The sequence below is a fragment of the Corvus moneduloides genome, chromosome 5 (assembly GCF_009650955.1).
Source record: "Corvus moneduloides isolate bCorMon1 chromosome 5, bCorMon1.pri, whole genome shotgun sequence".
NCBI lineage: Eukaryota > Metazoa > Chordata > Aves > Passeriformes > Corvidae > Corvus > Corvus moneduloides.
Window position 1 is genome coordinate 61,643,795 of NC_045480.1, and position 23,962 is coordinate 61,667,756.

The 23,962-nt window shown below is 47.5% G+C and overlaps 2 protein-coding genes and 1 long non-coding RNA gene across 3 annotated transcripts; all 3 read left to right on the forward strand.

Annotated features, from left to right (window-relative positions):
- Positions 1-62: 62 nt before the first annotated feature.
- Positions 63-9,629, forward strand: LOC116443784 (estradiol 17-beta-dehydrogenase 11-like). Its single transcript, XM_032108350.1, has 7 exons — positions 63-339; positions 2,150-2,257; positions 2,867-2,998; positions 3,640-3,746; positions 7,443-7,580; positions 7,842-7,958; positions 8,914-9,629. The coding sequence occupies exons 1-7, from the start codon at positions 130-132 to the stop codon at positions 8,999-9,001; spliced, it is 900 nt and encodes a 299-aa protein (XP_031964241.1). The 5' UTR covers positions 63-129; the 3' UTR covers positions 9,002-9,629.
- A 275-nt stretch (positions 9,630-9,904) lies between these two features.
- LOC116443785 lies at positions 9,905-20,500 on the forward strand. Its single transcript, XR_004240051.1, has 2 exons — positions 9,905-10,212; positions 20,266-20,500. It is a non-coding gene; the product is annotated as an uncharacterized LOC116443785 (long non-coding RNA).
- Positions 12,865-19,677, forward strand: LOC116443782 (estradiol 17-beta-dehydrogenase 11-like). Its single transcript, XM_032108347.1, has 7 exons — positions 12,865-13,416; positions 15,597-15,704; positions 16,314-16,445; positions 17,087-17,193; positions 17,886-18,023; positions 18,285-18,401; positions 19,107-19,677. Exons 1-7 carry the CDS (start codon positions 12,880-12,882, stop codon positions 19,192-19,194), a joined length of 1,227 nt encoding a protein of 408 aa, XP_031964238.1. The 5' UTR covers positions 12,865-12,879; the 3' UTR covers positions 19,195-19,677.
- Positions 20,501-23,962: the final 3,462 nt, after the last annotated feature.

Here is a 23,962-nt window from a genome sequence, read left to right on the forward strand (position 1 = left end):
GCGCTTAGACGCGCTCTGATTGGGCGCCGGACCCCAAGAGGCGTGGCCTCGGCAGTCTGAGGGGCGGGTGGCGGTGGCGGTGGCAGGATCCCCGCGCCGTTCGGTCCTCAAAGGAGCTCCGGGAAAACAATGAATCTGTTTCTGGAGCTTCTCCTGTTCCTGGCCACGCTCCTCTACTCCTACCTGGAGGCTTTTGTGAAGCTGTTCGTGCCTGTGAGGAGAAAGTCTCTCAGCGGGGAGCTGGTGCTCATCACGGGCGCTGGCCATGGCGTCGGGAGAGCGACCGCCTTGGAGTTCGCCAAGCGCCAGAGCAGGCTGGTTCTGTGGGACATCAATAAGGTAATGGCACACTCGAGTCCTCACTCCGTAACCACCGAGTCCACGGGGGATTTAAGGGCGTAAGAAGGGCGGCACCGCATTGCACCCCCATCGCCTCCTTCCAGCCCGCTCCCATCGGTCTCTGGCTGGGATGCTGAGCGCCAGCAGAGCGTTTGGCCCCACTTGCAGCAGAGGATGTGGGGCTCTGGTCCCACAGTCACTCGGTGCTACTCGGGAGGGAGCAGGCAGCACCCGGCAGAGCACCTGCGAGAGGGAAAGAAGCGCTCAGGAAGCTGCTGGTGGACCCGCTGCCCGGGCTGGCAGGAAAAGCCCGCTGAGACCAGAAGGCTGTTTCCACAGAGGAGCAGGTTTGCCTTCACTTGTTCTCTTTGTAGCCTCAGGTGTTTTTTGTGCACTGCTGGGAGATGTGTTTTCTCTGCGCTCCTATCAGCAGCATCACTGTGCTGGGCTGTGTGAGCCCGGCTGCCCTCCGGGCAGCTACACGCATAGATGGCTCCTCACTAAATGTTTACACTGGCCCAATCTCTCTATTTCAGATTATTTGACTGGAATGCAAAAAAACCGTGGCAGTTGGAGGATGGGCAGATACAAACATGCAGCATGGCACTCAGAAGGGATCCAGGCCAAGTGCTGGGTGTACGTGCAACAGGGAGGGTGAGAGGCTGCGCTTCCTGTTTCTGACACAGTGGGTCAGCAAAGGAGTTCACCATGAAGCTGCAAAACATACCCCAGCCCACCAGAAACAAAAATACCCCAAACCCGAGACAGGCTGAGTGAGAGGATGGATAAACAGGGAAGATAGTGTTGAACATTTTCAGTGTCTGTTCGTGGTACCCATTATGGCTAAGCAGACACTGGAGGGGTGGGAGGAGGCATGGCACTGCTCTTCCAGAGTGTACAGGGCTGCAGCAAAGCAGAGAATTGTTCATGTTCACTGGATGGAATGAGGGGATTAAGGTATAAGTTCAGTAGCGAGCGACACCTGGCTTTAGTGCTGGGAAATAGATTGTAAGCGTGGGTGTCAGCAGGAACTGCACTACAGTGCCAAGGCAGGCTATGGATTCCAGAGGATTTATGAGTATGCTCCTCCAACCCAACTACCTTGACAAGGCCTCCTTCTTGGGGCCTCTCAGCATTAAACAGCAGCTGGTGTTGAGGGCAGCTGCCCAGTCACTCACCACAGGGACTGCTGAGCTCTCACAGGCTATTTGTGACCTGGGGCTTTTCACTACACAGGCCACTGGCATGGCCTTCTGGCACCTGGGAACAGGGATACAACAAATCCATTTCTCCTCTGGCTTAGTGAGTTGATGTAATGACTTTGGGGAGCTTCAGACCTGTGTGTGTCAAAGGTCATTCTGAAAGAAAAATCTTTCTACATTGTGCACTGTGGAGGACACCTCTCTTCTCACACCCAGCATGTGACTACAGAAATGCATAGAGCCACTCTCCACACCTCAGGGTGTCAGCCAGGCCTGTGTTGTATGAGCTCTGTTTACACTCACAGTACTGCCTGCTGTGCTGCGATAGGCACCGTGTGCCCCCTGTCTGCTGCTACGTGTGCCTTACCAAGCCAAACTCACTCGTGCTGCCACCCTGCCTTTCTAGCTGTCACTACACACAGATCCTCAATTTAAGGCTGGAATGCCTGTCATCTCAGCAACCCCACCTACAGCTCTTTCCGCAGGTAGCCATGAACTGTTCTGGGGCTGGGCAGTGGTTGCTCAGTCCAGGGCCATCTTCAGCCTCTGCTGCTCAGCCGTGGCAAGGGGACAGCTGTGCACGGTGTCTTTCTCTTTGCCTCTTCCAGCACGGTGTTGAGGAGACAGCAGCAGAATGCCAGAAGCTGGGAGCCACTGTCCAAACCTTTGTGGTGGACTGCAGCAAACGGGAGGAGATCTACAGTGCTGCAGACAAGGTGGGGCAGCAGGGGCACGGCCAAAGGCTTTCCCAAACACGCTGGACTTCCAGAAAAGTCAGGGAAACTAGGCTAGAGGTGTTGTACACAAATCCTGCAAGGCCTTGGAAGCTCCCCACTCGTCACTGCTCTCTGTACACGGAGTGCTGTAGCATTTCCAAGATCACAGCCAGTCTCATCCTATTTGGGAGGCTCCAGTGTATCACAGCCTGGTGCCAAGTCTGCTCTCTGGGGTTCGAGCCTCTGAAGGAACACAGACAGCACCGAGGACAAATGAAACATTTTATTGTAATGGCTGTGGTCCAGCTGCCTCAGAACAGTCTGTACCTCCATGGTCCCAGCTGTGACTACACGGTCCATACTGAGCACAGTGTGTGGAACACAGTAAATACTGGCAGTAATTAAAGGAGAAGAATCAGATCCAAACCAGATTTCCTGGCTCTCCTATGCAGTTCCTGCCACATCTGAAAATGTGGGATGATCTTCATCTCCCTTAAAGATGCGATGATAAGAATGAAATTAATTATGGCTCATCTTCCCCACCCTTGCATATTTTTTTCCCCCCTGAGTGACAGACACAATTTGGGGCTTTTTTTTGCTCTCCAAAAGGTGAAAAAGGAGATTGGGGATGTGACCATCCTGGTGAACAACGCTGGTGTGATCACAGCTGCCGACTTTCTCTCGACTCAGGACCACCAGATAGAAAGGATGTTTGAAGTCAACATTCTTGGTCACATGTGGGTAAGGGCCACCACCATCTCCATAGCTACAGATTTTTTGGGAATGTCACTGGGGAGGCAATTTAGACCAACCATTATTAGCAGTGAATTACCAAGTGAACTGTATAGTACAGGGTCACCCAAGCAGAATATCTGCTGGGGAACTGGAGTAGCCTCTTGCTGATCTGAGCTGGCTGGTGACAGCCTCACCTGCAGCACGCACTGGCCTCTGTCAGAGGTGTTGGGGCTGACAGGGTGGGAGGGTTTCAGCTGTTCAGCCATACTTGTTTGGGGCAGAAGAAAAGAGGAGCCGTAGGTCGCCAAGTGGTTTATTGTACGTGCTGGTGGTGAGACCCTGCCAGCATTCCTGCTGACACCTGAAACCTAAAAGCAGCAAAGGAAAGATGTGAAAACCAGCTGCTGTTTATAGCCAACTCCTGAAACCTTTGGAGAGCAGGTTGCCAACTGCACCAGTGGTCAGAGAGCAGGTATCCCTGTGGCTCTGGGAATCTGAGGTGCTGTGCAGCTCATAGCTTTAGGGATAGCTTTGGCCACCTAGTGAATGACATTGAGGGTCAGTGCTGAGTCTGCCTAAGAAAACAATGTTCCTTTCCTCCTTCCTGTCCCCTGCATTTCTGCCTCTTGGTTTAAATGACTTCCAAGACCACGAGAGCTTTTCTGCCAGTCATGATGAACAACAACTACGGGCACATTGTCACAGTGGCTTCGGCTGCAGGTCATTTTGTGATTCCTTTCATGGTGGCATATTGGTAAGTGATTTTGAAATCAACCTTGCTTCATTTTTTGAAAAATTTTAATTGCATCTTCTCCATCAGAAAGTACCAAGTTATTAGCTCTGACTGAATCAGGAGCAATGTTTGTACAAAAGAATAGTCATGTGACACATCTACTAATGAAAGATTCTCCTTGTTTTCTCTCCCCCACCAATGCAGACTGTTGCTTAGCAAAAAAGGTATCCTCTTCCCTTCTCCTTCTTAGAATGTAGTTATTCTGTAATTTGTTGTAGTGTTGTCAAGTAAACCCTTACTGAGCAGCTTTTGATCTTTTCACCATTGTGGCATTGACTGTAGAGTATAAAAATAGAATCATAGAATCATCAGGGTTGGAAGAGACCTTTAGGATCATCCAGTCCAACCATCCACCCAGCTCTGCCACTGTAACCCCTAAACCACATCATCCAGTGCCAGATCCAAATACCTCTTAAACACCTGCAGGATGGTGACTCCCCCACCTCCCTGAGGAACCTTTTCCAGTGCCTGACCACCCTAGCAGTGAAAAGATTTTTTCTAATACCTCATCTGAATGTCCCCTGTCTCACCTTAAGGCCATTTCTTCTTACTGCAGGCATGGCAGAAGAGACCGACCCCACCTCCTTCCAACCTCCGTTCAGGGAGTTGCAGAGAGCCACGAGGTCCCCCCTGAGGCTACTCTTCTCCAGACTAAACAAACCCAGCTCCCTCAGCCATTCCTCATAAGACATGTTTCCTAGACCCTTCATGAGCCTTGTTTCCCTTCTCTGGACATGCTGGAGCTCCTCACTGTCCTTTTTAAATTGAGGGGCCTGGAACTGGACACAGCACTCGAGGCGTGGCCTCACCAGTGCTGCGTACAGGGGAACAACCATTGCCCTGGTCCTGCTGGCTGATACAGGCCAGGATACCATTGGCCTTCTTGGCCACATGGGCACACTTTGGCTCCTGCTCAGCTGCTGTCAGCCAGCACCCCCAGGTGTCCCTTTCTGTCCCAGGCCACTCCTCACCCAGCCTGTATCGTTGCGCGGCTCAGGTGCAGAACCCCACACTTCACCTTATGGAGCCTCCTACAGTTGTGTCCTCAGCCCAGATCGAGTCTGTCCAAGTCTCCAGCAGAGCCTTCCATCCCTAGAGCACATCAACACTTCCACCCAACTCGGTGTCTTCTGCACAGTTACTGAGGGTGCACTCGATCCCCATATCCAGATCATCCATAAGATGTTAAACAGGACCGGCCCAGAGCTGAGCCCTGGGGAACACCATTAGCGACCAGCTGCCAACTGGGTGTATCTCCATTCACCACAGCTCTCTGGGCCCAGCCATCCAGCCCGATTTTTACCCATTGAAGGGTCCCCCACCCAAGCTGCAAGCCGCCAGTTTTTCGAGGAGGATGCTGTGGCAGATGGTGTCAAACACTTTACTGATGTCTAGACAGACCCTAGATAGACACATCCACAGCCTTCCCCTCATCTACTAAGTGGGCCGCTTTGTCATACAAGGAGATCAGGTTGGTCAAGCAGGGCCTTCTTTTCATAAATCCATGTTGGCTGGGCTTGACCCCCTGGTTGTCCTGCATGTGCCCTGTACTGGCACTCAGGATGATGTCTTCCATAACCTTGCCCAGAACCAAGGTTAAGCTGACAGGCCTGTAATTCCCCAGATAATCCTTCTGACCCTTCTTGTAGGTGGGTGTTATATTTGCCAATTTCCAGCCAGATGAAACTTGTCCAGTTAACCAGGACTGCTGGTAGGTGATTGAAAGTGGTTTGTCAAGTTCTTTCAACAGTTCCCTCATTACTCTGGCATGGATCCCATCAGGAGTCATAGACTTGTGAGGGTCTAATTGGCACAGCAAGTCACTAACCATCTCCTCCGGGATTGGGGGCCCTTCTCTCAGCTTTCTGTCCCTAACTTCCAGCTCTGGAGCTGAGAATCCTGAGAGACAACTGGACAATATTAAAGACAAAGAAGGTATTAAGTTCCTCTGCCTTTTCCTTATCCCCTGTTACTACACTACCTTCTGCATTCAACAAATACTGGAGACACTCCTTGACCCTCCTTTTGCTGTATTTGTAGAAACCTTTTTTGTTGTCTTTAAGGCCATGTTCTAGTTGCACTTTGGTCCTTCTAATCTTCTCCCTACATGACCTCACAACATCTTTATAATCCTCCCAAGTTATCTGACCCTCCATCTGGAGAGGATACATTGGTTTTCTTCCCCGAAGTTCCAGCCTAAATTCTCTGTTTAACCAGGCTGGTCTTTTTCCCTGACAACTTGTCTTTCTACCACATGGGGACAGCCTGCTGTTGAATATTTCACAATTCCTTTTTAAAGCCTATCCAGCCTTCCTGGACCCCTTTGTCCTTCAGGGCTGACTCTGTCAATCAATGTCCTAAACAGGCCAAGGTCTGCCCACCAGAAGTCCAAGGCAGAATTTCTGGTGCCCCTCTTTACTTCATCCACTATTGAAAACTCTGACATTTCGTGGTCCGTCTGCCCAAGACTGCCACCAACCACCACATCACCCACCAGTCCTCTGTTCACAAACAGCAGGTCTACCAGGGCACCTCCTCCGGTGGGCTCTTACCAGTTGTGTTAGGAGGTTGTCTTCCAAACACTCCAGGAACCTCCTAGGCTGCATCCTCTCTGCTATGTTGTATTTCCAGCAGACATCTGGCAAGCTGAAGGGCTGGCAACCATGAGACTTCTGCCAGCTGCTTGTAGAACACCTCATCTGCCTGTTTGTCCTGGCTGGGTGTTCTATAACAGCCTCCCACCAAGAGAACCACCCTGCTGACCTTCTGCCATCATAACATCAAATTACTTTTCTACTTGAAATGTGTCAGGAAAATCATGGTGCAGGCACCGAAAACCTGTTAGACTGTGTGTTGTCATTCTGCATCACATCTAGCCTTCTGTAAAGGCAGCTCCAGCTGCAGCAGTCTTCCCCCAGGAGCACTCCTTAGAGCAATCTTCTCCTGGGAATACTCCTTCTTAGACCAGCCTTTTCCTGGGAACACTCCTTAGAGAGTCACTCACAGTCAGCAGTGTGAGAACTCTCCAGCCAGGATTTTACTGGGATTATACTGCTAAATCCATAGCAGTCAATAAACTGATTCTGTGGTTCTCCTTTCTTTGGAGTTCATTTAAACTCCAGGCCCACACCTATTTCCATGCCAGGTCATTCCTCAGTTTTGCTTGCATAATACTCCTCTATTTCAGAAGTCACACAAAACTGTTACAAGATGCTCCTTTGTGGTACAATAAACAGTTGAGGCTTAATCTCCATTTCTAGCCTGCCCATCTTTCTTAATTTTCAAGCTTCAAGCTGCATTCCTTCTAGGAATCTTCTAGATGGGAAGAACAGGATGTCCATCAATTGATGCGCTTCAGTTGAAATTTTCTAAGAATTCCTGATGTTTGTCGGTTTGCAATTAAAGTGCCTTTTTTGAGATATCTGCTATGCATTACACGATTACTCCCCAAAGCAATAATATCTAATCCACCACTACATTGTGGCACAGGGAAAGTTAGAATAGTCCCTGCTCTGTCTCTCAGCTGGATTATATTATTTGGAGGGTTTTGCCTCCTAGCCCGTACTGTAAGTGTATGATGGTTTAGGCCATTTGCAGTTGTAGAAAAGTGGAAATAGGATTGCTGCCTTCTCATTTGTACTGTTTCCCCTCCTGCAGCTCAAGCAAGTTTGCTGCAGTTGGATTTCATAAAGCTCTGACAGAGGAGCTGTCTGCCCTGGGAAAGGATGGAATAAAAACAACGTGCCTTTGTCCAGTTTTTATAAACACTGGATTTGTCAAAAACCCCACTGTAAGGTAACTGTCAATGCTCTGCATTCCTGTGCTTCCTTCTTTGCATCACGGCACTGCATATTATCCCCAGCTTGAGGCCTGTGTTCCACCTGGCTGTATAACAACAGTGTGTATCATTGGCTAAAGAAGATCTGCAGTGTCCTTTAACTCATGTAATGGTTGCATTTGAATTACGTGAGGTTGTGCATTTGTGAAGCCTCCTACATCAGCCAGTACCACCCCTTTTTACTACTGCAGGTCTTATATGTTTGCTTTCCTGTGTAGGCTTGGAAAGATTTTGGAGATTGAAGAAGTTGTAGAGGCTCTGATGGAAGGAATAGTGACCAACCAGAAAATGGTTTTTGTTCCACCACAGCTAAATATTGCTTTGCTTTCTGAAATGTAAGTACAAAGGAAAATTAAGCAGTGGGTGTGGAAACAACAATACTAACTACCTGAGTATACAAGGTTCAAACTTATAACTTCTGAGTCAGCATAGTTGCAGAAAGAGCTGAGGACCTGCTGCTTATTAGTGTTTGTTTCTTCATGTTAGCACTGAGGACATGGAGGCTGAGAACATTCCTTCAAAAGGGCTTTACTGCTCTCTGCTATGTAAAGCAAGATTTATCCTGTCACACAACTTATTACATTATCCAGTGTAGCTGCTCTGCTGAGGAGGTGTTTTTACCAGAGCTCCAGTTCCAAATCTGGAGTTCACATCTGAACAACTAAGTTAACTTCTCAGTTAAATCCTACAGTATCTCAAGAAACATTTGGTAGTTTCTTGTTTGCAAAACCCAGCACCAGACACTCAGAAAAAGATTTTAAATCTCTTTGCAACTCCAAGAGCTGCTTGTTGAGAGTGCAAGTCTGCAGAAGCACAGGCAAGTCAAAACCGATGCTGTTGAAACACTTAGAATAACTTTGCTTTTTTGGTCATAATTTAGGACAGAGGGATAAAGAGACAAAACTCTTAAGAGAAGGAATCTTAGGAGTGGAAACTGCATCTCACTTTTAATGTCTCATCCTTCCACAGACCTGCTGCTTTTCAGAGCATGAAATGTAATACACACCTACATCTGTACAATATTGAACCTTCCTGGATCCTGCAGCAGTATTGCAGCTCACATGCTCCCTGTAGATACCTGGCACTGGAACTGTCCTAAAAGGCTGGGACTGGACTTTAATTAATCAGAGATTGAAGACAGCTATGGAAATAATGCCCAGTTGAATACTTAGTCTCAGTCCATGTGTGTGCATGCATTCTGCTACCAGACCAGCTCTTCCCTCACTTGCAGTGACATTTTTCCCTATATTTTTTCTATCCTGCTTTTAACTTCATGTTATTATCTTTCAGGGTGTTTCCAGAACGCGCTCTGAATGTTCTGAAGAAGCTGGCCATTCCAAAGTTTGATGCAGTCATTGGGCAGAGAAGCACGCAGTGAAAAGCAAGAACTGATTCTCATTTCCCAGAGGCACCAGAGAAGACAGAACATGTGCTGAGTGTAGTTCCGCTGGCTTGATTCAGAGCAGAGCTAAGGCAGGTGCTTCCAGGCCACCATTCCCAGGCACACCTAAAGGCTTATCCCACACCTGCAGCTGGGACACACCTGCATAACAGGGAGTGTTAGCAAAGCAGAGATGCAGCTCTAGAAGGGCTGCTTTGAATGTACATCCCATCACCTCTATCTCATTGTGCTGAGGCAGGCAGGAATTCCCACAAAACCCGTGGGACTTTGTTTGGGAAAACACAGCTGCCTAGTTTAAGTGCGAAGGGATTGCCTGAGAATATGTTAATCTGGACTCAACCCTGAACAAAAGCATTTGCAAGAAGCAATTTATAGAGGAAATGGGTGGCCTGTTTCACCTCATTTATTAATTTTAAGTTTTAAAAAATATGCTCAAATGAACACTTACAGTTTTGTGTGCATTTGTAATGAGCATTACTGAATTAATTATTTGTATTATTGAAATAATACAGCCTTGTTTGTAATGTAATGCCTAATTACAGTGTTTATCAATTATGCATTAGCAGCATCAACACTCCTTATTACAAATAAATACATTTTTTAACCCAAAGGTGTCTCTCAGCAATGAAAGTGGTAATCAGGTCCAGGCAAGGACAGTGGAGCAGGTGCCATAATGCTGAAAGGATCAGCCAGAGTCTGCCAAACACCAGCCCAGGCTGCAGGGATGAGGCAATCCCTGGGCACGGGGGAAGCCGCATCAGGATCAGTGAGGTACAGGGCCAGGCAGTGCAGCCCATGGAAGGGCCAGGGCTTAAAGGCGGTGCCAGGGCAGGGGGTGCAGGGGAAGGCTCCAGACAAGCCTTCACACAGCTCCTTGTCACAAGCCAGGGGCTTGCTCAGATGGTGAAACCCCTAAAGGTCTTTGGCCTGTGGTCCAAGAGAGCAGCAGCTGATGACACACGGGTCAAAGACCCCTCCAGAGCACAGAGGATCTGTGCACCCACTTGTGCAACTCCCACCCGCTGCAGGCACTGCTGGCCCGCAGCCATCCCAGGGACAGATGCCACCTTTGGCACAGTTGGAATCCGTCCTGTTCACCTGAGCCTTTCAAGCTGTTCTGTAAACAGGTTCTTCAGAAAAGGGAGAGCCCTCACCACCCAGCTCCTCCTGCTCTTAGCTGGCAACAGGTAGAAGCACTGTTGACAGCTTAAATAACACACAGCTCTTTTCCATTTTGCCCATGGAACATTCATGTAACAAGACACTCAGGGTGTGTCAAAGCACAACTTCCCAACTTCAGCTCTTGTACTTCACAGTGCAAAATTCCTGCAGCCGAGACAGGAAAGGAAAGAAGGGGTTCACAAAATTCAGGACATTAAAAAAAGAGTTGTAACCCAATTAAAGAATACTTAGGCATGGTTTCCATTTAAAAACCATGACAAAATGTGGGGGGTTGCATCCCTACTTCTTTTTGAGCTGCGTATTGCCCTCTTGCTACCATGACAGTCCTGTCACACATGCAAAACACTTGAAGCCAAAGCATATCTGTGTGGCTTTTTGATTTTGTTCACACCCACCTACTCTTACCTAGTGTGGAGTCAAAAAGTCTAAAAATACAGATGCTTCAAAAGTGCAAAAGACCTGTCAGAGCAAGCAGCATACTGGCCAAAATGTTTGTCCTTAGAACTCACTGTAACATAAAGGCTAAATAAGTACTTTACTGATTTGTAGGTATTTGACAGTTGTCTCTTGTATGGCTGGCAAACATTCTTAACTTCCCACCCAGCCTAGCCTCTTCCTTCGCACCTTCCAAATTTCTTCTATTTCATGACTTGAATGCTTGTTTAAAGGAAGAGTACAGTCCAGTGACTCCAAAGAAAAAGCTTAAAATGACTGCAGAAACAGGGCAACATCTGATGACTTGGCCCTTTTCTTAGACTGGGGAAGGACTGGCTTCAGTAGGACACATCAGATAAGATGCTTGGCTTCTCCTGGCACATCATTCCCACTAGCCCTGTGTATCATTCAGATTCTGATGGCAGCATTAAATAGGAAGACAAAAATCCATCTAGGCGATGACAGTGCTCTCCTGCAGTCTGTTTCTTAGCACACTTGCTCCTAAGGAAGGGGAGACTGTATTGATTCCTGCTTTGCCCGATCTAGTCCAGGGTCTCAGAGCCCAGAGGAATTATTGGGCAAGGCAACTTGTGCAGTACACCGTATGTGGCTGTGGTTCTGTGTCTTCTATGGCTGCAAGTCTTCTGCTTGGCATAAAGAAACATATGCAAAAGCAAGGATTTCAGCCTTCATCTCCTGAACACCAGTGCCAGAACTGAGTCACCAAGCCTCCCAGACTCCTCAGTTCTCTTTCTGGCCACAACACTCAACTGAAGCTTATCCCAAAGTCTGGTCACTGAGGGGTGCCCCTGTCCATGCAGGAGTCCATGTGAGCAGGTTTCATACAGCCACCTACAGCTAAGTCCCAGATTTGGAGGGTGGTGCCTCACACCCTAGCCTAGGACTCCTTATGAGTCAGGTCAGTGATTCTGGCCCTGTGCTCTGCCTCCTGCTGAGGTGTCTCTTGGAGTCGGGCTCAGTTCTTCCATGCCCTCCCTGCCTCCTCTGACTTGGCCCCAGCACTGACTGGAGCCCTGTGCCAGGGAAATGGCAGCACCGCTGAGCCGTGCAATTGGGGTCTGGCCCAAACACTGATGTGTTAATTAAGCAGAGAACCAAGTTCCAAGAGAAAAGTAGGAAGCGCCTAGCTCGGAATCTCTGTGCTGGAGTCAGCCCAGTCTCTCACTGACAAGGTGAGCTGCAGCCAAACCACCAGAACAAAAATAATACTTTTCAAAAACTGTAGTCTTAACTGGACACGATTTTGGTTAGTTGATAGATGCTTGTGAACCCTTCGCAATTCCCCAAGAGCTCAAAAATATCCTTAAATGAAATTATGAACATGACCATGATACATCTGGTTTTCTAACTGAATAACAAAGGAGTAAGGTCAGCAATCCTTCCCAAGAAAGGCCATGCAGTTACATTGATAGAGCTGGAAGAAACACCTGAAAGTACTTTTCTCCTATTTCCTATAAGCATTCCTGTTCTGGTTAAGGTTCTGGATACTCTGTTACATACAAGCGATTCCAAGTGTGAGTTGCGTGATTTAGACTCAATTAGATAAAAATGACCCAATTCAAGCAATTCAATGCCATTTTTCAAAGGACTTATGGAAACTAAGCAGCCATAGCATAAGATGAAAGGTCTGAGTATGGATAACTAAATAAAGACTTAGTAAGAGAAACAGCTAGGCAAGAGATCACCTGTGGAGTTCCAGAAATTGAAAGGACTTGTCTCATTCAGCTTTGCTTAAGGGACCTGGAAGAGGATGGTGGGGGACAAAGTCTGCTGACAATGCACAGATATGCAATGGAAGGAAGGACCATGAAGAAAACTGCTCAAGGACCTCATGGCACTGAGTGACTCGACAGCCACAAAGCAGGATTTGGAAAGAATTACAATACAGAGTTGAATGTAACTTCAAGATGCTTTTGTCAGTAACTGGATGAGCAATTTCATTGCCACTTCCGTACCTTTTCCACGTGCAGCAAATGACAAACAAGAACATGTTTTGCTGTTTCCTTGACACAGGAGCCTGAGAGAGGGACAGGAGGGCACTGCCACCTCTGTGGGGACAAACGAAACAGAGAATGAATAGTCGGGGTGACTGACAGATGCCATCCGGCAATGTCACAACCAAGGGAAGAACAATGAGGGGTTTGCATACCGCTATAGTCTGTGTTTTCCTCAGCCAAGAGGGCAGAAAACGCCCTAAACCCCACATTTCTGTATCCATGCCCGGCAAGTCCTGTCAGCTGCAGGATGAACATGTTTCTGCTAGGACAGATTGGAGTGCAGACTGCAGCTCCTCTGCACCGCTCACCCAGTGCCAGCCCAGGGACACCAGCACAGGGACACCGGGAGCTCAGCGTGGGACAGCTGGGCGGAGCAGCCGCCCCGGGCTCCCGCCCCCGCCGGTGCGGGCGGGGCGGGGTGGATCCTGCGAAAATGGACGGGAGCAGCGGCGTGCGCTGGGAAGGGCAGCGGGTAAATCAGCAACCCGCGTCCCCTTAAAAGAGATTAAAGTTCAGTTCGGTCCTCAAAGGAGCTCCGGGAAAACAATGAATCTGTTTCTGGAGCTTCTCCTGTTCCTGGCCACGCTCCTCTACTCCTACCTGGAGGCTTTTGTGAAGCTGTTCGTGCCTGTGAGGAGAAAGTCTCTCAGCGGGGAGCTGGTGCTCATCACGGGCGCTGGCCATGGCGTCGGGAGAGCGACCGCCTTGGAGTTCGCCAAGCGCCAGAGCAGGCTGGTTCTGTGGGACATCAATAAGGTAATGGCACACTCGAGTCCTCACTCCGTAACCACCGAGTCCACGGGGGATTTAAGGGCGTAAGAAGGGCGGCACCGCATTGCACCCCCATCGCCTCCTTCCAGCCCGCTCCCATCGGTCTCTGGCTGGGATGCTGAGCGCCAGCAGAGCGTTTGGCCCCACTTGCAGCAGAGGATGTGGGGCTCTGGTCCCACAGTCACTCGGTGCTACTCGGGAGGGAGCAGGCAGCACCCGGCAGAGCACCTGCGAGAGGGAAAGAAGCGCTCAGGAAGCTGCTGGTGGACCCGCTGCCCGGGCTGGCAGGAAAAGCCCGCTGAGACCAGGAGGCTGTTTCCACAGAGGAGCAGGTTTGCCTTCACTTGTTCTCTTTGTAGCCTCAGGTGTTTTTTGTGCACTGCTGGGAGATGTGTCTTCTCTGCGCTCCTATCAGCAGCATCACTGTGCTGGGCTGTGTGAGCCCGGCTGCCCTCCGGGCAGCTATACTTGTAAAGGACCTTGGCAAGTGGAGGATGGGCAGATACAAACATGCAGCATGGCACTCAGAAGGGATCCAGGCCAAGTGCTGGGTGTAGGTGCAGCAGGGAGGGGGAGAGGCTGCGCTTCCTGTTTCTGACACAGTGGGTCAGCAAAGAAGTTAATTGTGTCATCCTGAAGCTGCAAAACATACCCCAGCACAGGGCCTCGCTGGCATGGCCTTCTGGCACCTGGGGACAAGGCAACAACAAAATCACTTCTGCCCTGGCTTAGTGAGCTGATACAGTGACAGAGGGAGACTTCTCTTTTGTGTGTCAAGTGCAATTCTGTAAGGAAAGTCTCTCTGCACTGTACACTTTCGTAGTGGGTTGACCTTGGCTGCATGCCAGGTGCCCACCAAGCTGTTCTATCACTCCCTCTCCTCAGCTGGACTGGGGAGAGGAAATAACATGGGAAACAATGACTCATAGCTTGAGATAAAGCAGTTTGCTAAAGCAAAGCTGAAAGTTTGCAGGCACAGAAGCTAAGAGAAAAAAATATTTTATTCTCTGCTTCCCATCAGCAAGTGATGACTGCCCACATGATTCTGGGAAGTGCTTGCTGGGGAAGGCAAATACTGTAAATACTGGAAGCCCCTCCTCTTCTTCCTTCTTTTCTTAGCTTTTATACCTGAGCTGTCATCATATGATATGGAATATCCCTTTGGTCAGTTTTGCTCTGCTGTCCCCTCCCAGGGGCGGGGAATATTGGGGACACAGCACTGATGCTGTGCCAGCACTCCTCAGCAGCAGCCAAAAAACTGGTGTGTTATCAACCCCTTTCTAGCAGATGGTGCAAAGCACAGCACTGTGAGGGTGAATGAATTCCATCTCAGCCAGATCCAATACAACTGTGGAGGGCACCTCTCTTCTCACACCCAGCATGTGACTACAGAAATGCATAGAGCCACTCTCCACACCTCAGGGTGTCAGCCAGGCCTGTGTTGTATGAGCTCTGTTTACACTCACAGTACTGCCTGCTGTGCTGCAATAGGCACCGTGTGCCCCCTGTCTGCTGCTACGTGTGCCTTACCAAGCCAAACTCTTGTTGCTGCATTCCTAAGGCTAAGAGAATTGGGGCTGTTCAGCCTGGAAAGCAGATGGCTTCGTAGTGGCCTAACTGCGACCTTCCAGTATGTGAAGGGGGCTTACAAAAAAATGGAGAGAGAATATTTACAAGAGCATGTAGTGACAAGACAGGGGGAAATGGCTTCAAACCGGAAGAGAGGAGGTTTAGATTGGGTATTAGGAAGAAGTTTTTTACTATGAGGATGGTGAGGTACTGGAACAGGTTGCCCAGAGAAGTTAGAGATGCCTCATCCCTGAAAGTGTTCAAGGCCAGATTGGATGGAGCTCTGAGCAACTTGCTCTAGTCTCCTGCCCATGGCAGGGGATGTTGGAACTATATAATCATTAAGGTCTCTTCCAACTCAAACCATTCCACAATTCTGTGGTTTCCTTTCTAGCTGTCACTACACACAGATCCTCAATTTAAGGCTGGAATGCCTGTCATCTCAGCAACCCCACCTACAGCTCTTTCCGCAGGTAGCCATGAACTGTTCTGGGGCTGGGCAGTGGTTGCTCAGTCCAGGGCCATCTTCAGCCTCTGCTGCTCAGCCGTGGCAAGGGGACAGCTGTGCACGGTGTCTTTCTCTTTGCCTCTTCCAGCACGGTGTTGAGGAGACAGCAGCAGAATGCCAGAAGCTGGGAGCCACTGTCCAAACCTTTGTGGTGGACTGCAGCAAACGGGAGGAGATCTACAGTGCTGCAGACAAGGTGGGGCAGCAGGGGCACGGCCAAAGGCTTTCCCAAACACGCTGGACTTCCAGAAAAGTCAGGGAAACTAGGCTAGAGGTGTTGTACACAAATCCTGCAAGGCCTTGGAAGCTCCCCACTCCTCGCTGCTCTCTGTACACGGAGTGCTGTAGCATTTCCAAGATCACAGCCAGTCTCATCCTATTTGGGAGGCTCCAGTGTATCACAGCCTGGTGCCAAGTCTGCTCTCTAGGGTTCGAGCCTCTGAAGGAACACAGACAGCACCGAGGACAAATGAAACATTTTATTGTAATGGCTGTGGTCCAGCTGCCTCAGAACAGTCTGTACCTCCATGGTCCCAGCTGTGACTACACGGTCCATACTGAGCACAGTGTGTGGAACACAGTAAATACTGGCAGTAATTAAAGGAGAAGAATCAGATCCAAACCAGATTTCCTGGCTCTCCTATGCAGTTCCTGCCACATCTGAAAATGTGGGATGATCTTCATCTCCCTTAAAGATGCGATGATAAGAATGAAATTAATTATGGCTCATCTTCCCCACCCTTGCATATTTTTTTCCCCCCTGAGTGACAGACACAATTTGGGGCTTTTTTTTGCTCTCCAAAAGGTGAAAAAGGAGATTGGGGATGTGACCATCCTGGTGAACAACGCTGGTGTGATTACAGCTGCTGACTTTCTCTCGACTCAGGACCACCAGATAGAAAGGATGTTTGAAGTCAACATTCTTGGTCACATGTGGGTAAGGGCCACCACCATCTCCATAGCTACAGATTTTTTGGGAATGTCACTGGGGAGGCAATTTAGACCAACCATTATTAGCAGTGAATTACCAAGTGAACTGTATAGTACAGGGTCACCCAAGCAGAATATCTGCTGGGGAACTGGAGTAGCCTCTTGCTGATCTGAGCTGGCTGGTGACAGCCTCACCTGCAGCACGCACTGGCCTCTGTCAGAGGTGTTGGGGCTGACAGGGTGGGAGGGTTTCAGCTGTTCAGCCATACTTGTTTGGGGCAGAAGAAAAGAGGAGCCGTAGGTCGCCAAGTGGTTTATTGTACGTGCTGGTGGTGAGACCCTGCCAGCATTCCTGCTGACACCTGAAACCTAAAAGCAGCAAAGGAAAGATGTGAAAACCAGCTGCTGTTTATAGCCAACTCCTGAAACCTTTGGAGAGCAGGTTGCCAACTGCACCAGTGGTCAGAGAGCAGGTATCCCTGTGGCTCTGGGAATCTGAGGTGCTGTGCAGCTCATAGCTTTAGGGATAGCTTTGGCCACCTAGTGAATGACATTGAGGGTCAGTGCTGAGTCTGCTTAAGAAAACAATGTTCCTTTCCTCCTTCCTGCCCCCTGCATTTCTGCCTCTTGGTTTAAATGACTTCCAAGACCACGAGAGCTTTTCTGCCAGTCATGATGAACAACAACTACGGGCACATTGTCACAGTGGCTTCGGCTGCAGGTCATTTTGTGATTCCTTTCATGGTGGCATATTGGTAAGTGATTTTGAAATCAACCTTGCTTCATTTTTTGAAAAATTTTAATTGCATCTTCTCCATCAGAAAGTACCAAGTTATTAGCTCTGACTGAATCAGGAGCAATGTTTGTACAAAAGAATAGCCATGTGACTATTCTATTTTCTTTGAAATCTATTTAAACTTAAGGCCCACACCTATTTCCATGCCAGGTCTTTCCTCAGGTTTGCTCCAATAATGCTTCTCTGTTTCAAAGCACACACAATTGATTTGAGATGCGCCTGTGTGGTACAGTAAACATTCGAGGGTTAATCTGCATTTCGACCCTGCCCATCCTTCTTCATTTCACACATTCAGGCTGCATTCCTCCTAGGAATCTTCTCTCAGGAAAATGGGATGTGCATCAATTGACACACACTAGTAAATGTTTTCTAAGGTTTCCTGATGTTTTCCTGTCTGTTTTGTCTGCCTGTTCACACCTTGTCTGCTTTCCACAATTACTCCACAGGTTTCAATATCTAATCCACCACTACATTGTGGCACAGGGAAAGTTAGAATAGTCCCTGCTCTGTCTCTCAGCTGGATTATATTATTTGGAGGGTTTTGCCTCCTAGCCCGTACTGTAAGTGTATGATGGTTTAGGCCATTTGCAGTTGTAGAAAAGTGGAAATAGGATTGCTGCCTTCTCATTTGTACTTTTTCCCCTCCTGCAGCTCAAGCAAGTTTGCTGCAGTTGGATTTCATAAAGCTCTGACAGAGGAGCTGTCTGCCCTGGGAAAGGATGGAATAAAAACAACGTGCCTTTGTCCAGTTTTTATAAACACTGGATTTGTCAAAAACCCCACTGTAAGGTAACTGTCAATGCTCTGCATTCCTGTGCTTCCTTCTTTGCATCACGGCACTGCATATTATCCCCAGCTTGAGGCCTGTGTTCCACCTGGCTGTATAACAACAGTGTGTATCATTGGCTAAAGAAGATCTGCAGTGTCCTTTAACTCATGTAATGGTTGCATTTGAATTACGTGAGGTTGTGCATTTGTGAAGCCTCCTACATCAGCCAGTACCACCCCTTTTTACTACTGCAGGTCTTATATGTTTGCTTTCCTGTGTAGGCTTGGAAAGATTTTGGAGATTGAAGAAGTTGTAGAGGCTCTGATGGAAGGAATAGTGACCAACCAGAAAATGGTTTTTGTTCCATCAAATCAGAGTGTTGGTTTACTGCTTGAAAGGTGAGCAGGAAAAAAAAATGTATCCACTGTAACCTCCTGAGTGTATCACCCTCAAACTTGTAAAATCTGATTCAAGATTAAGTTCTATTTTAGAACATATCACAAGCTAGTTAATAATGCAGTGGTTCTTTCCAGTGACAACAGCAGACATCATCCAGAGATTTTTTTGAGCCCTTTCATAGGCCCTTGTACAGAACCACTTGCTGCAGCTGACTGTTCTCAGTGCAGAGCTCCACTGCTCTGCAGGCCACCACATTCTCAGGAACAGTAGTCCCAGAGAGAGATGAGGACCTGCTGCTTATCTGTGTTTGTTTCTCCATGTCAACACCAAAGATTGAGGCCATGGAGGCTGGAAAATTGCTCTAAAAGGGCTCCTTTGCAAAGAGAACGCAAATGCTTGTGTCTATGTTCAGTATGAAAACTTTCTGCATTCTGCAGCAGTATTGCAGCCAAAATCATGGTTGGTACATACCTGTCATGGAATTTTCGTAAAAAGAGATGGGTGGAATCGGAGTTAAAACTTGTCAGAGGTTGACAAGGGCCATGTGTCCTTGGGAAATAATGCCCATTTTAAGACTCTGTCTCAGTCCATGTGTGTGCATACATTCTGCTACCAGACCAGCTCTTCCTTCACTTGCAGTGACACTTTTCCCCATAATTTAAGTTACTCTCCCACATTTAACTTCATGTTAATGTTTCTTTCAGGGTGTTTCCTGAACGTGCCCTGAATCTTCTGAGGAAGATGACTGATGTCAAGTTTGATGCAGTCATTGGGCAGAGAAGCACGCAGTGAAAAGCAAGAACTGATTCTCATTTCCCAGAGGCACCAGAGAAGACAGAACATGTGCTGAGTGTAGTTCCGCTGGCTTGATTCAGAGCAGAGCTAAGGCAGGTGCTTCCAGGCCACCATTCCCAGGCACACCTAAGGGCTTATCCCACACCTGCAGCTGGGACACACCTGCATAACAGGGAGTGTTAGCAAAGCAGAGATGCAGCTCTAGAAGGGCTGCTTTGAATGTACATCCCATCACCTCTATCTCATTGTGCTGAGGCTGGCAGGAATTCCCACAAAGGTGGGTGGCCTGTTTTCAGTTCAATTTATATTCTTAAAATATAAAATTCTCTAATGAACACTGAATTTCCCATATTTTTGTAGCAAATACCTGAAATAATAGAGGTGTATATGTAATATACCTAATTACATCGATTATCAATTACGCATTTGCACCAATAATATGCCTTTATATGAATAAATACAGTTCTTTAACACAAAGAACAGTGTCTCTTGGCAGTGAAAGTCATAATCAGGTCCTAGAGATGCATTTAAGGTATGATATCAAGGAATACACCTTTTCCTGTATAATTTCTCACATGGTCCTCTGCACTTTCCAGACATCTTTAAAACACCTTCTCATGAAAACAATGCAGTATTTCTCTACAAATGACTGGGTGCCACAAGTACAGCCCTCACAGAGCAAGGGCCAGGGCTTAAAGGCGGTGCCAGGGCAGGGGGTGCAGGGGAAGGCTCCAGACAAGCCTTCACACAGCTCCTTGTCACAAGCCAGGGGCCTGCTCAGATGGTGAAACCCCTAAAGGTCTTTGGCCTGTGGTCCAAGAGAGCAGCAGCTGATGACACACGGGTCAAAGACCCCTCCAGAGCACAGAGGATCTGTGCACCCACTTGTGCAACTCCCACCCGCTGCAGGCACTGCTGGCCCGCAGCCATCCCAGGGACAGATGCCACCTTTGGCACAGTTGGAATCCGTCCTGTTCACCTGAGCCTTTCAAGCTGTTCTGTAAACAGGTTCTTCAGAAAAGGGAGAGCCCTCACCACCCAGCTCCTCCTGCTCTTAGCTGGCAACAGGTAGAAGTTTTGCTGCCATCATCACAAATAGTTGCTAGATGTGCTAAATGACACAAAAATAGTTTCCTTTTTGCTCATGGAACACTCATGTAATAGGACACTCAGGCTGTGTGAAGCTCAAGTTCCCAGCTTTGGATTTTTTGTTTCATAGCGCAAGATTCCTGTAGCCAAGAAAATAAAGAAAGGGTAAGCAAATTTCAGAAAATTTAAAAAAATCCAAAAAGTTAAAAGTCAATTAAGGAGTGTTGATGTGGTTTGAATTTAAAACCAAGACCCTCAAAACCCCAAAGCATTTGCGAGACGCATGCTTTGAATCCTGAAGGATAAAGGAGTCCAATTTGCATGCATTTTCAGTAAGTTATTTTGTAAGTCTGTTTTCCCTGCTTCAGTGGCATCCCACAAACCTGAGAAGAGTGACTTAGTGGCTTTGTCTACTCTGAAAGAAGTTCTTGGTTTGCCCTGCTTCTATTTGAACTACATGTTCCTCTCTTTCTAAGAGGACAGGCCTTGTCACAACTGAGAGCCACTTGCCCTTCTCCATGTTGCTTGAATTTCCAAGTCTTCTGCTTGGCATAAAGAAACATATGCAAAAGCAAGGATTTCAGCCTTCATCTCCTGAACACCAGTGCCAGAACTGAGTCACCAAGCCTCCCAGACTCCTCAGTTCTCTTTCTGGCCACAACACTCAACTGAAGCTTATCCCAAAGTCTGGTCACTGAGGGGTGCCCCTGTCCATGCAGGAGTCCATGTGAGCAGGTTTCATACAGCCACCTACAGCTAAGTCCCAGATTTGGAGGGTGGTGCCTCACACCCTAGCCTAGGACTCCTTATGAGTCAGGTCAGTGATTCTGGCCCTGTGCTCTGCCTCCTGCTGAGGTGTCTCTTGGAGTCGGGCTCGGTTCTTCCATGCCCTCCCTGCCTCCTCTGACTTGGCCCCAGCACTGACTGGAGCCCTGTGCCAGGGAAATGGCAGCACCGCTGAGCCGTGCAATTGGGGTCTGGCCCAAACACTGATGTGTTAATTAAGCAGAGAACCAAGTTCCAAGAGAAAAGTAGGAAGCGCCTAGCTCGGAATCTCTGTGCTGGAGTCAGCCCAGTCTCCCACAGACATGATGAGCAACAGCTCAGTTAAAAGCACCATGATGTTGTCTAGAGGTCTGTGGAGCTCCTTCCTCAGCTCTTCTAGCTGTTCTGCTTTAAGAAAGCACAGGAGAGTGAGGGCCCCACAGGGATTTCATGAGCCAGGTGCACTATGTACTCCCCGAGGGGTTGCAGCCAGCAGGCAAATGCCTCTGCTGTGACTGCCCTGCCAGGTGACAGGGGCCCTGGTCGCCAGAGCAAGAGGCAGGAAGGTGAACTGTTTACAGAATCTAATGGCATGGATTAAAACACCCCACAGCACTGCTGCCTGGCCTGTCTCTTTAGCGAAGTTTGAGGGTACTTCTTTGGAGACTGGCTCTGCTGCATTTTTCCAAAGTCCTTAAATCCTACTCAGAATGTTAGGAGAATCATCTCAACGTGTGTTTCTTGGCACAAACCCAGGCCACTTAAAAGAGAAAATCAGGGCTGTACCTCTTACTGCCCCTGTCTGCTAGCACCAAGGCCCCACCATCATATACCTTTTAATGCTTGCAGGTGGTACCAGTATGCATAAAAAACCAGGTAATTTTAGGCAGCACTTCAGAACATGGATTTCTAAATGCACAGAATCCCCTGAACCCAGCAGTTCAACAAAAGGGGGATTTGTACTGTTTTGTGGTTTTTTACTATGTCTCCACTGAAATTAAGCATCTGACATCACTGGTGTTTCACAGTGTTGCAAAACTGTCTGCAGAAATTCTGACTCAGCTTTTTGGTACCTTCGATCTCTCAGATTATTTCATTCTGCATCTATTATCTGACCATGCATTTTTTCCTTTTCCAAGCAAGTCTCTTGCTTTGTTTGAGCTCATCACTGAGAAGATTGTGGCTTTACTGCAAAACTTCTACCACAGTATTAATAAGCTTACATTTATCCAAGAAGCCAGGTGTTTCTAGTGTTAAACTTGCTCTCCTGCAAACTACTTCCCCTCTGTGTTCTCAGGCTTTTAATGTTCACAGCTGGTTGCTGATCTTTTTCCAAAAAACACTATCAAAATGATTTTCAAGAAACATTCTAGTTAAACTGATGCTGCAACAGGAAGATACACTCAATGCTCAAAAATAATCCGGTGACAATAATGACTGTATTTTTATATAAAGGAATTCCAGACACTCATGTTCACCAATGTCTCCCAGCTTGCTAATCATGAGGTAATCTCTAATGGGAGAAGAACCCAAACCCTGAATAGGAGCTTGCACTAATCCTTTGATGGCCACATAGCTTTTCTATGATGAGGTATTGCTGCTTCCTTCTGAAGGGCTGACCTGGAATACAGTACATAAGGACTCCTTTGAGCCTTATAGAAGTGACAGCTGCACTCTAAGAGAGGTGAAAAATTGAAAATTGTGTAATAGCTGGCTTTAATATTATGCAGGATATGGAGATCTGCATTTATTCTCATTGAGTGATTTCTGTGTAACACAGGAATTATACTGGCAAAAGACAAGATTCAGGTCTCTCTAGTATAAAAAACAATGAAGGAGAAAAAACCCAATATTTATGTGTAGCACAGTTCTCTAAGTCCTTAAAGCATGCACGTGCTGTTAACACCAGTTCTGGCTGCACAGCCAGATCATTAATGTTATCTTCCCAGCTGAACATCTGTTCATGTGGCACATTTCCACATCCATCCTCCTCTCTCTCTTAGACATTAAATTATACCAAGAGCCCTTTTAAACACGAGTACAATTTTAAGGGGATTTTAATGAGCTTGTCTGGAAGGAGGCTACATCATGATTTATAGCAAGGAAAGTAGTATGGGCCAAAAAAAGATTTAAAAATTTAGATTAATTGGTTACTTCCTTAGAAGTGCCCTTTTAGGTCACTCAGAGCTATGGTCAGTTCTTGTGCATTTAATGAATATTTTCAGCCAAAAGAACCCAAGCAAACCCAAACTCAACCAACCAAAATCAATCAGCACACTAATTAACAGAGGCACAATTACAGCTAACATCTTCTGAGATACTGAGATTTTTCTGCACAGGACTATGGAGACACCTTGGAAAGGAGACTGCTTTCATATGGGTCAGTTGTAATGGACGTGACATTAGGAATGAGTGACCGAGAATCATTAAAATGCAATATTTTGTGAACCTAGTTTATACTCACTGTTGGCATGTTCATTTTCTAGATAAAGAATTCCTGACTCACAAGGATTTGTGCCTAATCCATATGGTTAATCAGTAACCAATTTAGGGGCAGGAGAGGCTGTAGCTCACTTCATGCTCTCTCTCCTCAGGGGCAGGGAACAGGTAAAAGGGAAGAAACATGCCAAACAGAGGTGTACTCTCCTTTAGGAGGATGACATAAGTCCATGTATGCCACAGGCCTATAGATAAGAAAGCAGCAGCACAGATTTTTCAGATAGTTATTTTTCAAGCCACAGATTGTTTCAGTTTTGCCCTGTCACACACAACACTGTTTACATCTGAAGCCTTGGAAATCATGAAACTTGGAACTTCCATACACAGTTACATTAAACACAGATCTTCTCAAGTTCTTACGAACATAATATGGATCATAAGCAGAAAAATACTAAAGCATGATCCTCAATAC